At 41.1% G+C, this 16,479-nt stretch overlaps 1 protein-coding gene across 1 annotated transcript in view; it reads right to left on the reverse strand.

The window, feature by feature from the left end:
• KIAA1549L (KIAA1549 like) overlaps positions 1 to 16,479 on the reverse strand; it is a 106,044-nt gene that overhangs the window by 44,001 nt on the left and 45,564 nt on the right. The window contains exons 5-11 of the mRNA XM_041423250.1: positions 16,178 to 16,397; positions 14,901 to 15,034; positions 12,504 to 12,666; positions 9,517 to 9,576; positions 7,856 to 8,007; positions 6,279 to 6,450; positions 2,978 to 3,141 (exon numbers count right to left, since the gene is read on the reverse strand). Coding sequence (XP_041279184.1) covers positions 2,978 to 3,141; positions 6,279 to 6,450; positions 7,856 to 8,007; positions 9,517 to 9,576; positions 12,504 to 12,666; positions 14,901 to 15,034; positions 16,178 to 16,397 — 1,065 coding nt within the window. The remainder of the gene's footprint in view (positions 1 to 2,977; positions 3,142 to 6,278; positions 6,451 to 7,855; positions 8,008 to 9,516; positions 9,577 to 12,503; positions 12,667 to 14,900; positions 15,035 to 16,177; positions 16,398 to 16,479) is intronic.

The raw sequence follows: 16,479 nt of genomic DNA on the forward strand, positions 1-16,479 counted from the left end.
TGCAGCACTTGCTTTTGCTTGAGGGTCTTAGACTACAGATCTTATCTCTCTTTACCTGCAAACTTATTCTTTCATGATTTTGAAAAAAAAAAAGGTGAGGGGACAAATGAGATTCTAGCCTTTAAGAAAGCATGCTGTGAATTAGAAAGCAAGGAAGGCAAAAGTTAACATCCATCCAAAACCTCAAAATAGAAACAGTTACTTAAAATAAAAACAGCGTTGAAATAAAAACACTAAAATAAAATCCCATCAGAATTTCACCAATTTGAATTTATACTTCTTTCATCTTACACCTAGAGAGAAAACTGGGGAAAAAAATTGTATTTTTCAATTTTCCTTTCCCCTGCAACTGCATCCAGGTGTCCCTGACTGCTGAGGCAATTCAGAACAGCACCACAACTCCCAGGAGAGCTCCTATAAACCACGCTGCGTACGAGAGGTCGTTCTGCAAACTTCATTTATTCACCCTTCCGTCTGCCACAACACAGAAAATCACGCCTTCATCCCCAGGCTCGGGCTGTGCTCCATGCTCTGCTCCATGCCCTCCCCGCCTCCCGCCCCCGCACACGGGTATTTAAGGTGTATTTAGTGGGTATTTAATGGGCATTTAATGGTAAATGCGTCGTTACCCCCGGCGCTGTCCCGGGATGCGCGGCTCCGCTCCGCAGCGTCCCTCCCGCAGGAATGCAGCAGCCAGCGGCGCCGGGCATCCCTGCCAGCAGGGCTGCTCTGCTCCCGGCCCTCCTCTGCTCCCTGCGCAGGCTGCTGGCTGCCCGAAAGGGCTCACACAGCCGCTCCGGGGATTTTCAGAGAATCAGAGGCAGAATACCAGCGCGGCTGCTTGAGCCACAAATCACTCCACCGCGGCTCCACGTCCGGCAGAGTCAGCATTAATCAGCAGTCTCGGGCTCTTTGCTCAGCCATGAAATACAACAGAGTCATTTTAAATGTGACACGGGTATGTGCTCGCTTGTACTCCCAAACTGCGTGAAATATGGCAATTACAGTTCAAGCAATTACCACTAGCCCTAATACTGGAATTCAAAATAAAATTAAAACTCTTCTTTTCAAAATTACCTTCTTTCAAAATTACCTTCTTTCATTATCTTCTCAAAATATGTTTCTTAGCCTTGCTTTAATTAAAGATGCTGAAATCAGGAATGACCAAATCAGTCCATTCCCATGTGGATTTATCTTCCTCAGTCCATATACCAGCAAAACTCTAAACTAGACCTGGCAGAACCTCTCTGATGGAGTCATCACTGTGAAACTAAATGGAAAGCAATTTAGCTTTCATTTAGAAATGCACCACTTTTCAGATAATGAATTAAATTAAATTTTATGGAGTCTCAAAATAAACCAGAAAAAGGAAATGCACTCTGGAAAGGGACCTTCTGCACTCCAGTTGCAACGAGAACAAACCTGCAGGAAAAGCTGGAAAACAAACTCCCAGGAAAAGGACCGTGGTGTGGGTGCTGGGAGCTCAGCACCAATTGTTTTGTTCCAGCAATTGCAGATCCAGCTCCCGTCTGATGCAAATGTAACCTGACTAAACAGGCTTTAACCTGAGTGTGTATCTTACAGCCTGATTAAATCTGATTTCTCAGAAACAGTAAAAGCCCAATTTTGTTTTCTTTTTGGAATGAAAACAATGGATTAAAATATGAAAATACTTTCAAGTTTTTTGTGTGCTACGATTTCAACCAGCAGTAGTTTGTTTTGGTTTTTTTTTTACATAGCAATTTTCTTCAGCTGGTAAGCATCCCATACCGATGGGCAGGTCAAAACAATGTACAAGGTTTATCTTTTTTTTTTTCCTTTAGCTGGGACCAAGATTAGACATAAAACTAATCAAATGGTGCATAGCATTGGCAACAGCCCCTAATAAAGCATAACTTGCATTTTAGGGGCTTCAATGGGGCATCTAATAGCATTGCAGTGATATTAATTCCTGTCTGTGTTTGTGATATTGTGTGTTGCACTTTTGCAGATCTAGTCTTAACACTGGCTGGATAACAGCGGATAAATAGATGAGCACACTGGAACCAAAATGGAAATGTCTTTTCTGCATCATTTTTTGATACAAATGTCTGGTTTCCAACTGGCACCAGCTGCACCCATCTGCAACGAACCTAAGATAAGGAGAAAAGAGCTGTCAAATGCCTCATGCCTTCCTTCAACTCTTCTTCCAATCTACATTTTTCAGCAGAAGCAACAGAGCTGAAATCTCAATAATCCTGCTGTCTGTAGCATTAAGAAACCAAAGAAAAAATTCATCATCTCAATCTCATGCCAGCGGAGAAGAACAAAGCCAGCTAAAAGGGCAAAGGAACAGTCTGATTTACACACAGCCCCAGAGGCTCAAAACTCCTATCTTTTAGTGGACCTGATCAAGAGCCATTGAATAGCAACATTGAGAGGGGAGGCTTTTTCACTATGGAGATAAAACAGTATTGTGTGCCATTTTTCTGTCAAAGGATCAAACTGGAAGTGCATTTGATTTGGGGAAAAAAATTATTGTAATTGATATGGATTAGTTACTTTAAGAAAAACATAATTGCTTAAACTCGACAAGCAATATACACAAACTAGAAAGTCCAAAACACCTAAATGAAAAATAGCAGTAGGAGAAAAAAAAAAGAAAAAAACCCCAAAGAATATCAATTCTGGATTTTATGGAGTCTCAAAATAAACCGGAAAGGGGGAATGCACTGGAAAGGGGGAATTGCACTTCTAGCAATTTGGGAGGAGAACTTTGGTTAAGGCCAGGTCTGAATTGCTACCAAACTTCAGACATTCCCACCTTCAGCAGGCAGGAACAGCTCAGGCTGTGGGTTTTGAGGCCCTACAGGAGATGTGCTGATCCAAGCTGTGAGTACCACCCCTTTCAATTCCAAACATTCTTCAGCTGCATCCATCCAAGAGTCACAGCCTCAGCAGGCAAATGGACCTTTGGGTGTGGGGCTGGGTCACTGACCTTGGCTCTCTGAGGCAGGTTCATCATGGTGTCTGGTTTGAAGTCGTTCTTGTTCTTCCTGCACAGCACCGCGGTGATGATGATGATGATGACGGTGACCACGGCGATGGGAGCCAGCACGGCTGCAATGATCCACAGGTTGTTTGGGGGGTTCTTCACCACAGCTGCAGAAAAAGGCAAACCAGCAGTGGTGAGCTCCACTGGGCAAGGTTCCTGTTGCTTCCAGAGCCTTCAATTGCCTCCATGTAGAAATAAAAAGCACTGTTAAATAATCTAGCTTTCTAAACAAGGGAATACCTTTTACTGGGAATAAAAAGGGGGAAATCAGCAACACTGTTGAATTCACAAATCCATGGACTCTCTTCTCTTAGTTTTATATTACCTGGTTATACGCTAAAGCAGACACCCACTCCAAAGTCAAGACAGATATCATATAAGATTTCACTCCAACGGTTCATTCACACAATAAACAAACAAATAAAAGGTGCAAATAATGCATCCTTGACTAGTTTTCAAACACAAGCCCACCTTAGAGCAATGTAGCATAGCATGTGTGTTGAAACAACACACATGGAGTTCATACATGGCAGCATAGATACTGGCAGAGCCTTTTAAAAAACAATGAAACTAGCTGGAATAGTTACTATCAATATCAATAAGGCAGTGAGAAGATGCTTCTCCTGTGCTCTGGAAGTAATTTATCATAGTTAAGGTCAAAGAGAATTCATCATTTCTGAAGGAGCAGAAATAATGAGGTTGGAAAGAGCTACTTGCAGATATATTAACGATGGCATCAAGAAAAGGGTACATTTCAGAAATGCAGCAATGCAAAAGCATTTTTGACTCCATTTCATCAGAATAACCTCTTAGAATGAGCCTTCAACTTGTTCACACATACAAGATCCTCTGGTGGCACATTCCCCGCTCCCTCATTTCATTTTGGAAGACAACCTCTTTATGATGCTGAACTTTGCTGTAGTGAAATATTTAGTGGACTTCCCCATGCTATCCCTGTTTATTTTGCTGTGGCACTGGCTGCTGGCGTGGGCAGGTAATTGTGAGAACACCAGCACGAAGCAGCCATTCCCATTTCCTGGGGGACCCGTGCTTTCAAATGTCATTGAGCTTATGAGCTGTCAGAGGCACTCAGCATCTCCCAGGATCAGACTTCAAATGCAAACCAGCTTCTTCTGCAGCAGGCATTGGGAACTTTATAGTTCTCCAGCTGAAAGCCTGGCTGGAGCCTGAGCCTGTTCTCTTGGTACATTTGCAAGGTTTTGCAAAGCCAGTGGGGTGGTGTAGGAACAGCATAATTAGGCTCAGAGCTTGAGCACAAGACTGCAAAAAGGCCAGGTTGGAGATGTTCAAGGTTCACTTTTCAACAGACTGCAGAATTCTTAATTATTGACTTTGACATTTAGTTTGGGGATGAAAGTGCTGTGGGGAATGAAATGGAATCTGAATTTTAACAAATAACAGAAACTTTAATTACAGACTGCTGCTGTGGAAGCAGCAAACAATAGTTAAAAAATTCTATTTATTGCTTCTAAGGGATGGAGAGGAAATGATGACCTTATGGCTAATAGGATAGACATTTAGGAATCCTAATTTACTTCTTTAATTCAGTTACCAGACTCTAATGTGACCTAAAGTCAGCCCATAGTTCATTCAACTCAGTAAGACTTCAGTGGAATTTGGAGCAAGCCTTTCATTCTGTTGTAACTCAGTCTCTGGCTCATAACACAGGAACATACATTTTTTTTGTGTTATTATTTGCTTGTCTCATCTAACCCAGCTATGAGCTCCCAAGGGTACATGTCTTTTCTTACAGTATTTTGGGACAGAACTTTTAATTCTGCTAGAACAGAAACTTTAATGAGCAAAAATGAAATCCGCACAAAGTATTTTCTGTGGCAATACAGACTACAAATAACTGTATCCAAAAGGAAAGAAATTGTGTTTTTTCCATAATAAGGTATAAAGATGGAATTACTTCCTACATTTCAAATACTCTACCTTCAGAATCCTCAGGTACCTCAGGTCACAATTTCAGTTCCTGTCTATTCTATTTTTACAGTGTTCTTTGCATACGTGGCTGGTATGAAAATCTACAGATGAATGAGGCTGCTTTATCAGACCATGGAAATACAAAGTTAGATGATGATCAGTAGACTCAATAATTGCCTAAATACCCACATATATATAAATCACATCACTGCACAAAGAGCTAGAAAACTGCTATATCTATATCTTCTTTAGTAAAAAATACATTACAGAAATATTCTCATGGAACACAAAATTACTTGGAATTTAAATGCTGGAATTAATGGAATGGAGATCCTTGGGTTGAGCTGAATTAAAGTCAGTAGCAGACCAGGATCAAATCAAGGATCAGACACAGTACATGGTGCATTCTCTGGAAATTGCATCATATTTCAGTCTTCTTACTTAATCCTATGTTTATGGATGGTATATAAATTACTTATTACAGTGGTCTCTTGTTTTCCTGTCACCATTTCATACAATTATTTCAGTACCACCACTCCTCCAGGCAGATATAATTGCACCAGGGACACCCATTTTATGTGCTGTTTTACCAGTAAGGAGATCCAGTGCAGAAGCCCACCACATAATTTTGATTCCTTCTAAAGAAATACTTTGGCAAAGTGGAGAAATCCAGTTAGCATGGATTTGTACACTGCATGAGATATAATTATACATTATGTTAACTGCATGAAAAAACACTCCAAGCTTCACCACAGGTTTATGACTATGGTCCAAGTATATAGGAATATCTAAAAAAAAAATTAAAGAAACCTGTGTCCACAATAACTCAGTAACTGATGAAGGTCTTGAAAGACAAATTTGAAAACAATTTACTTTTCAAGAATGGAATATTTTTGGCCACGTTATCCTGAATGATACTATCATATCTTGAATCTGAAAACTGCCCATATGCACAAGTAGCTCTTTTCAACTTCACTTTTCTGATTTGTGTCTAAACAAATCTTTAACAACCATGTCGTTTTCTTGGTGAAAATTATTATTTAAAAAAATAATAATCCCTTTGACATAGAAAGAATCTACACTATTTTGATCAAGTCAAAAATGAGGAACATCTTAACAGCCACCACATTTTACCTTTTATGGCCAAGTTATATGAATAGCAACTTTGCCCCAGTCATCATTAGTGTGTGGCGTCAGGATTTTGTCAGCATTAGAATTAATTCTGACTTTCCATAGTGCTCAGTTCATGGAACAAAACAATGGTTAGGTATGGAATTTTTGAAAGGGCTCTTACGATCAGCTTGAACTTGGATGACATAGCCCAGGGTCAAGGCCATCCTCTGCGAATCAACTGTACTCAAAATTTTGGCAGCTGCAGTGCCCAGCAAAGGCTTCCCGTTGTATAAAGTGTAATATGTCAGTTCAGCTGGCTCCTTGGGTCCTGGAATACGTTGAATTTTTACCATCTTTAAGGGAAATAAATAAATAAATAAATGAGGAGAGAAAGAGAAATAAACCGTGTTTGTGCTATACCACCACAAAACTTGCCAGGAGCTTTCTGGAGGCAGTATCCACAGGGAGCTCCTTCAAGACCTCCTACAAGCACAAGCTCCATGCAAATATCCTCATAGGATCAGAGCTTCTCCCCTTCAGAGCCCAGGTTATTAAATCAGTCAGAGAACTGACTAAAATTTTTCTTGAAAAAAAATTAAACACAATCCTAAGGTAAAACCCTACACTAAGAAAAGCATGTAGTAGAGGAAATGATCAAATTTTTAGACATTACAGTCTTCTGTAAAGGAGAAATTCTTATAATCTCTTCTAATACTGAAAATTCTACTTTACTGGCATATTGCAGTTGAAAAACAGCCTCACATTTTACTTCTATACCTTTTTTTTTTTTCTTTTTTTTCCCAGGTTGGTAACAAAGGAATCATGCTTTTCCCATTTTATTCTGCCCATTTTATTGGCGGAATTTTTTCCATTGTACCTCTACCTTTCCTGAGAGTGGAGAAAGTGTCAAACATTTCTTATGATGAGAAGAAAAAGGAGTTTTGTGATTCTTCTCCATTATGTTATGGACTAAAATTTTACAAAGGTTCACACTTTTGGCAAGTAAAATATGTTCCTTCTTTTAAATTCTTTGAGTGGAACAATACAAAGAATTGTGTGGGCAAATGGGAAATGCAATTACTTGGGTTCATATCTTACGATAAACAATTCTTGAAAAACAATTTAATTAAATTTTTTAAAATAACTAATTATTGAAGATTGAAGAAGAAATCTTTTAATTGCCCACAGCATCATTTGGCTTAATTGGTGAGAAAACAAACTATGATCAGTTCAAAATACAGAATGAAAAATGCTGTAAATAAGAGAAACATGATTAATAAATTACTCAGGTCTCAAGTCTCTACTTCATAACATGATCTGGAGCCACATGATTTGATGACTAACCCTGTATAAATAAAGGCTGCTTCATACTTTTTTTTTCTGACAAAAAAAGAGGAAAAAAAGAAGTTCTAGCTTTGAGTTACCTAGGAAACTTTTATCATGAAGAAAAAGCTTGGAACTCTTCATTATGCTGAATATGCTAAAATATGTACTTTGTGCCAATCCTCATAGCAACCAGAGAGAAAATATTTATGAACACTGATTAACTAATGATGATTTCTCGAGGATGGCAGGCACGCCAGCATGGCTGGCTGCAGAAAAAGGCACCACCAGCAGCGCCAGGCATCCTGCCCTCGCTGCTTTGATACCCATGAGAAATGCGGAAATTCCAGCCTAGAAATTCAGCTGGGCACATCTTTTACAGGAACTGAAGCAGGACAGATGCAAGCAAAGCACTTTTTTTAACCCATTGAGCACCTGCACGGTGTAGCTGCCCACGGTGGTGGCACGTCTGAACCTCCTTCCCTGCTGGTGGGACATCATGAACAGCGGGGCCAAGCGCTGCTCCATCAGCCTGGCAAAGCTCTGGTTGTTCAGCCCCAGCAAAGCAATATCCACCCCTTGGATGACTGTGGGAACGGAGGAAAAACACAGATCAGTACTTCATGCACCCACAGGTGAAGAAACACATGGTCTGTGGGACAGGTTGGGACAGGGAGGTGCAGACTAACTCGGAAATTAAACACCTGGACACTGTTATCCCCTCTCAGTAATGCCCTGTGGGGATATAACACACCTCTGTTTCAGTCCCTGCACTGCCTACCTCAGATAATATCAAAGCTATTTCAGAGAGTAAAAATCTCAAAATACCATTTCTAGACCTTCAGTTTACCAAAATGGCTCAGGGGAGCATCTACTCTGTGATCTTCAGTATAAAAATTAGGTTCAAACCTTTTTGAGATCTGCTGGGTTTATGCTTATTGCCAGATGCTCCTGCTAACCAGTTTCTGTCCTGAGGATTTGAACTCTGAAGTTTGGATTTTGTACAGTCTCAAACAAAATATCCTGTTTGAGAGCACTGAAACCTGAATAAACATTTCTGAAGTATAAATGAAGGCATCTGAAGTGTAAATCAATGCAAGATTTAAAAGACGCTGGATTCTAAAGTTCAAGAAAAGTGATATGACATGCTGATTGAATTCATACATATGTATGGTTTTTTCAGTATTATTTCAAAAAAGTCATCTGGGACCACCAGGATCCTTTTGAAAACAGAGTTTCCATTGTAATATCAATAATAATCCATCACAGCAAGTGCACAGAGGCAAGAAATGGAGTATCAGGTTCACAGGGTCCATACTGGGAGGAGCTGCTCCACTCCCTTCCGAGGATCATCAACTCTGCATAAACTTATGTTTTATTTCAAATTTATTAAAAGATGGAACTGGTACCAAGTCTATTTCATGTCAGAGCCCTTTGCTCTTGCTCTCCTGAGCATTAAACAATTCCAGGTACAGACACACCAACTAGAAGGGCTTTGGTATCACTCAAAAATATCTGAGGGAAAGGGTCTCTTTCTTGCCCAGTTATCATTTCTGAAGTCAAAATGATTGTGCATGACAATACGGCACCTGTGAAATGACTTGATAAAAGTATTTTGAAGCTTAAGAGCTTCAAGTGAAAGATGAAAAAAATCCCTGCACCCAGACAGTCAGCAAATCAAAACAAAGCTCCTTGGTGTAACAGCTTCACCTTTGTTCCTGGGTTATGTCTACATGTCTCTTTTGATTTCATATTTAAATCCATGTCCCAGGGTATAATAAATAAATAAATAAATAAATAAATAAAAGGTCTATTTGCGTCTCAAAACTCTTGGAAGGTAATGCTACTCTCAGAATTGTTTCAACCAAAGTGCTACAAACTCTGAGGTGGGTGTTGGTTGCTGGAGATGTCACTGTTTAAGATGCTCTATCACTCATGCCACAGAGTGACTGTAAGTTCATTTGCCCAGCTGAAGGCAGGTTCAGTGGGCAGCCACTTCTTCCTGTGTAAAATTACTGCACTGCTGTGTTCATATAAATGAGCACTAAAAATTATTACCTGGAGTGCCTGGAGGAGGGAAGAACATTAGAAAGTACCTGTTATCACCCAGTAGTCTCTAGTTGATTCCGAGACATCAAGGTTTGGATACTCCAAAGCTTTAAAAACAGAAGGTTAAATTATGTCATAATATTCCAACATCCTACACATTGTGCATCCCAAATCCCCAGCAGCAATAAATAAAATTGAACTATGGCCCAAGAGGAGATCTAGACCTTAATTTTCAGGGTTACAATTTGTTTTCTGTCTGAAAAAGAACACCAAGTGTAAACAGAAGAAGCACTACCATACAAAGTAGAACATATATCTCCACATAGTGCCAAAATACTGTCTGGGACTGAGTCTGGATGAAGCCCAGGAATGCCCAGAACTAAGAAGGATAGGTAATAGGTGTTGTATTCATCTCTGCTGCTTTCTCCCCTGCCGAAAACCAGATGGGATTCCATGATGATTCTGTGATTAATCCTTATATAGCCCAGACCATAGTTTCAGCCTAAAATAACATGAAAATATACCAGGATCAGATTCCACATGGACTGCAAACGAGACTAACAAAACTGTGAGCACACCTTGGAGTGTGGTGCTCTCTCACTGTGCACCATTTAAGGCATTACTACCAAATGTGTCTGCATCTGTGAGAAACTGATATTTGCTGTTGTGGTGCCTTTTGTTAGCTCCTCCATCTCCAAAGTGCACCAGGCTGTAAAGCTCAATATGCTGCTAATTCATTCCACAGCTCAGCGTTTGTTCAATAGATGAATTCCAGGAACTTAATTCAGAAAACATCCATGCTCTGCACGTTGATAGACTGCTACTGAGTCACCTTGATTTTTAAACCCCAAAGTGGCTGGGAATAGTAAACATTGTAAAGGATTTGATTGCACACAGTAGCTGCTTTTGAGGCGGACTTCACAGCGTGCCCTGAGCTGTGCATTTCCAGGACAGACTGCAAAGGCTCTGGAGGAGCCTACTGGGAAATAACATGCTCGGAGAACAACCTCAATATTTGTTTGATAAACTGAGACAACTACACTGCCACATGAATAAGCATCAAACACTCTTCAAAGGAAACATTTTCCAGACACACTATCAGTCTGGAGCCGTAAACACTGCGCGTGCATTAAGTTCATGAGTTTGCAGCACAGCTGCTGCACTGGGAATAAAACCAAGAGCTCCAAAATTAAATATAAGCCATTAGTTGTTTAAGAAACACTAGCTAAAGACTTTATCAGGTCTGTTTATCATGTGTGGGGATCAGCAGACAACTGCAGTACCACAAGAGACTTGCTGTGTGACAAATGGCTTGCACAGCTCCTGACTACCAAGCATGTGCTTGTGTTGCTTCTGTGAGAAGCACCACAATCCTCTTCCTATGCAACAGGCCTATTTTGGAGGCCAAACACTTGAACTGAGCACAGCCAGCATCAAAAGTTCCTCCAGCTCTCTCCTTGCACTCCTGGATGGCCCAGGAGATGAAGACATGTCCTGAACACAGGGCATCCACCAGCCATCAAAAAGGAGCCTGTCTGATGAGGAGTGGGGGACATTCCTTCTAGATCCATGACCACACCCTTTACCAACAGCCTCTCTCCCTCTGCCTCCCCTTGCCTCCCCTGTGGAAAGACTTTATGAAACACAAGCCCACTGTTGGAGCCCTGGTTGTTGACAATTTCAGACTTTCTGTGCTGACAGACTCTGACCCCCAGGAGAGCACTGTATTTGACCTGAGGAAATGGAGAAGGCATCCAAAATTGAATGATAGAACTGAAATTATGGGTGTGTAGTTTGATTAGAAGTGTGTAATATGTGGTGAAAAACTCAGAGTTTAAGGTTTTAGAAGATGGTATGTGTCTCTTACTCCGTGATAGAAACTCAGACTCAAAAGTGCACCAACACAGTGCAGGAACTTATAGGGCAGTTTCACCTATTTGTTTCCAAATATCGTAATTTAATAGGCAATGCCTCAAGAAAGACATACAAACCTCCTTTCCCAAAAATTTGCACAGCCACCTAAGTTAGTTGTGATTCCTGACTGCCTCACAGCAGAGAGAAACCACTTCTCCCACAGAAAACTCATCCTGCAAGTCACTGGTGAATTGCCCCATGTAATTTCTCTGCTGTTGGGCTGTTTGTAAACAAAATGGACTGAGGAAAAAAAATAAACAAATAAATCTGTGTTTTCCTCAGTGTTCACTTTCCAACAGTCTGCTGCTTCTACATGTACCCAGCATGTCTCTTCTCACCCCCAGCAAACACAGAACTCCAGTCCGCAGCAAGCTTAATTTCACACATCACATTAACAAGCAGATTAAACAGAAATCCCCATAATCAAGTTTCTTGCCCCTTTAATAATTTTGAAGAAACTAGCAGGCAGAGTCAGAGAGCACATGCACCACATGGGTTGCCCACACAATTGTCTCCAGCTCTCTGAATTCAGTGCCTTCACAGCAACTGCAATGCAAGAAAACCATTGATGCCAAAGTGCTCAGACCACCTGTAGACTGAGGATGCAGTTCTCAGCAAATGCACCAACAGCTTTTTAAAACAGAAGCACAGGTGGAGCTCACCCCACTAGCCAAACACACACTCCCAGCCTGATCCCAGCCCCTGGAGCAACCACCAGGGCTGAGGATTCCCCTCAAGCAAAGGGCTCTGCTGAAGCTAAAGCTCATTCAGTGCTGTGCTAAGCACTCCTGAAATGAAAACTTTGGGACTTTTGTGCTTTGCTTTTCACAAAACTACAATTTTATTTTGTTTGTAACCTATCACAGGAATTTTTTTTTAATTAATGACAGAGTATATATGTTTTTCCTTAGTTTTTTGCCAGTGTTGCTAGCAGCCAAAATAAACACTGAACCCAGGGGAAAAAAATAATCATCTAATTTCCCCCTTCCCCCCACGTTTTTTTTAACAAAATACAGTTTAAAAAGTAAGCAGAAAAACTACCTACAATCCCTGAGTTTCACAACAAAGCCAAATTCTGGTGCTGGCTAATCTTGATGCTGGGAAGGGAGCACATACTTACATTCAGCAATGGTGAGAGGTGGGTAGGTGAGGTAGAAACCCACCAGCTCAGCTGACAGCTGATTAAGAAGGTTGCTGGAAATAGTGCCATTTAGAGTTGTGCTTTGATTTTTCACTACATAAAACAGAGTGACAGCTTGGGAGACATTGGAGGTGTTCAAAATCTGAAACAGAGGCAAAAAATAATATGTTGCTGTGGTTCAGCTCATTAAAAAAAAAATGCAATACAAAGAAACTGGAGAAAGGCTAACCTGAAGAATGGATTAGCTATATCTCATCCAGCTTTACCTGTGTGATACTTTAATCCCTGCTTTAGCACTTACAGGGTTCCTGGAGGACAGCAGCAGGCAGAAAAGGTGCAGCCAGGACTGAAAATGTTTTCCCCTGCTTTTACCAGGAAATGTGGGATGAGGGAGAGGATGCTTATCAGAAAAACTATCCAGTGCTTGATGCAGAGAAATTGTGCTGTTTATCTTTCTGTCTTTGCTGCCTTCCTACTGCTGGTCTCTAGACCCACACATTTTCCATATGAATTAAGGGATATCATGTCTTTCTGTCCCTAAAATCATATGAATCCCTGCTCTCTTCCCCACTCCAGCTCAGTGCCTGTCTTTTCCTGAGCCCAAAATGTGATTACTACGTTTTGAGGACCAATTCTATTCAGTAAGTACTAGATGAGATTCTCAAACACCAGGAACAAAACCCATATGTTTTCTTGAAAAACTTACACCCAAGGGCAAGAGGAATGGGCTTATTTGGCTATTGATAGGTAGGCCCAACAGCATTCATGCATGTTATTTAAATACCCCATTTTTATGATTTGGATCACCAATTTAAAAGAAAAACCATGGTACAAAAAAAGCATCAGAAGAGCCCAAGGTCAGACCAAACGTCTGCCTAGCCAATGTCTACCTACAAATGGCTGGAGCAGAGGGTTGGAGAATTAGCACAGGACAAGAGGAATAAATGGCTCTCAACATTGTAAGATTATCCCACAGCTGTGTTAGAGCCATAAACCATATGCCTGGGTTTAAAAAGGGTTGATGACTTTTTATTCTATATCTTTGGCCAAGTGTTTTTTGTAATTTCCATATTTTTTTTCTCCAGTTACATCTGGACATCTTTACCACACAGTGTGTGAAAGAATGCTTCTTTTTATTTAAATTTGAGTAGTTCTGTTATGGGAAACCCCAAGTGGCCACTCCTGATTCATTACTAGCTGGAGGGCCATGGCCAATTTCATTTCTTCTTGCATGGAAGATGCTTCATGCCTTTTACCCACCTTCCCTCTACTGTCCTAGGGCAGCAATGTCTTTTCTAAACTGGCTCTGTCTGCTCCAGAACTGTTCTGTTAATTAATCTAAAGCACTCATAAGTGTTCTGTTGCATGGACTTAATCTTTTGCATGATACTGGAAGAACTTCAAAAAAATTTATCATGAAGATCATACCCTTGAGCTCTTACTCCCCAGCTTATATGTTGCCTTCAGGATCTCCTTCCTGTCTCTCCTTAAACTGGCAATACCCACAAAAACAGCCACTACCTTCTCCTAGAGCTCTTTCCAAAACTGCTTAGGTGCTTTGTGAGTTCTGCCACTTCCACCACAAGCAAATTAGGCACCATGAAGTTCCCCTCAATGCCACAGGTCCAGCTGTTGAAAAACTTGATAATTAATCACTTTATACACTTTATATACTGTGGTAGGGCCTCTCTTGCCCTGTGCTTTGCTGCCTCTCTGAGCTCCACCAGTTTGAGCACGAGTTCACAAGAAACAGCACCAAAATAATTAGCAGAGCGCTGATGGCAAAATTGTCTCCTTCTGAGGAGCATAATCCATACACAGAGTTTTATTAAAAATCAAAAACATATCATAATGTTGTCCAGAAGGTAGTTTCTCTAGTCCTGAAGTATGGTATAGAATGTAAGAGTGTTGGCCCACTATACATATAAAGGTAAAAATTTGTGGTGAAGTTGTGCCCGTGAGTATGAAACTGAAATGCATACCAAGAGAAAGAAATCTATTCCATTATTTCAGGGCTTAAAAACAACTGTGCCTGGCACCATCTTTATACCTGAAGAGCCTCACTGAAAGCAACTAATGTGTCAGAATAACATCTTCAGTAAAAACATAAATTTGGAAGACTGTGCTTTTATACTTGGAATTTCATTTATATAACTGAAGTGCAAGCAGTAAAACTCCAATTCTTGAAAAGCAACAGTCTTCTATAAATCAGGCATTTGTAAGTTTTCCTGCAATGCATAAATGATCTTATTGCAGATGAAAACATAAACTTCCTTCCACAGTGGCTAGCAAAGGCACTGTGTTGGAATAAAAACATACACCTGGCAAAGAATAACCAGGCGGGTTTGGCAGCAGGCAAAGCACCTAACACTGTACCTGAACAGTTAAGTTGTTGCTGGTGTTTAGGACCTTTCTTTCAGCATCCTGAAATGCTCTCTGGAGCCGCTGTTCCATGGTCTGAACAAATTTGCATGACTGAATATTGTCTGTTTGACCCACAAACTGCAGCTCTGGAAAAAGGGAGGCATTAGCATGTGGACAAAGTATTCTCAGTTGCAGCACCAAGAACAAAACGATCAATTCACACATTAAGCAGGTGAAAATAATGCCACTTCAGGAACTGCACTAAATTAGCCTTGATTAAGACAAAATGTAAGAATTAAACTGCATTATTAGAGCTGAAACTCTCCACAAACAAATGGAGATTGCTTCTGCAATGATATATAAGATGGTAAGGCCTGTTCACTGTGCATATACTTGCTCAGAGCCAGGCAGTAAGCAAAGTCATCCTAAAAGACAAGTTATAATCTTAAATCTTGCAGGTTATTTGGTCCTGAAAAATATAATTAATCATAATATTGATTCTCATTCTGTTTTATTTTCACTCTAGGAAAAATGTACTTGTAACTACCATAAGTATGTGTATACAAACATTGTAAGCACACATGTAAGAAATATTTTATTATCATTTAATATATCACTTCAGAGCACTCTGCCCTCTCCTAATCTTATAGTGCCCCACAATTACTCTGCACTGATGCTTGCTGCTGCATCCCCTTGATGCCTTTTGGGATTACCTAAAAATGGAGGCCAGACAAAATTAAGGAAAAAAAATGCAGTTGTATATATCCAAGGGCCTTCAGGTACATTTCAGGCAGACAAAGCCCATCCAGGGGCTACACCCAAAAAAATGGATGACAGGTCATGGGTTTCACACCTGGGTTTAATAACATGGGTTTCATGGGATTTATAAGCTTGGTCCATTTGTATATTGGGGGTTAATCCTCCAATTACAGCTTCAGGTAATGAAGTCATTACCCCAAGTTTGCTGCCCCCAACTCACTTTTCATCTCTCGAGGCCTGAGGCAGTGAGGTGTCCTTGATTCCCAGGCCTGGAGAGGAATTGTTCTGCCTCAGCAAACTGGGAGAACAGCAGCTAACACTTTATATGGAGTTCAGAGTTATACACTAAAGAATTTCAGGGCAACAAATATATGAAAAATAGAAAAGCTGAAACCCTAAGGCATCACCCTCACAGCAGTGCCCACAGGACACCTGAACGCAGAGCAGAGCCCGTGCTGCTGCCACCGCAGAGAGCCCTGGGCAGCGGTGCACGGACACACGGCCGGCCCAGGCAGGCACCCCTCGCTCACCCGTCTTCAGCTGGAAGTGGTAGGCGGGCAGGGGCTGCCAGGGCAGGGCCAGGGCCACCAGGGCCTGCAGGTGTGGCACGTGCTGCTTCATGTCCGCCGTGGCGTTGCCGAGGCCGTAGGCGAGCAGCTTCTCGGCGACTGCAGCCGGCGTGAAAACCAGCCTGCCCCGCGTGACATAGTAACCTACGGTCAGGTTACTCGACTGCTCCAGGATTTCAACCTAAAACACACAGGGCAGCATGGGTTTTTAATTTGTTTTTTTATTATTTTCTCACCCAGGGCACCAGGAATGTTTCTCTCTC

The sequence above is a fragment of the Onychostruthus taczanowskii genome, unplaced genomic scaffold (genome assembly GCF_017590055.1).
Source record: "Onychostruthus taczanowskii isolate IOZ18803 unplaced genomic scaffold, ASM1759005v1 scaffold76, whole genome shotgun sequence".
Classification (NCBI taxonomy): domain Eukaryota; kingdom Metazoa; phylum Chordata; class Aves; order Passeriformes; family Passeridae; genus Onychostruthus; species Onychostruthus taczanowskii.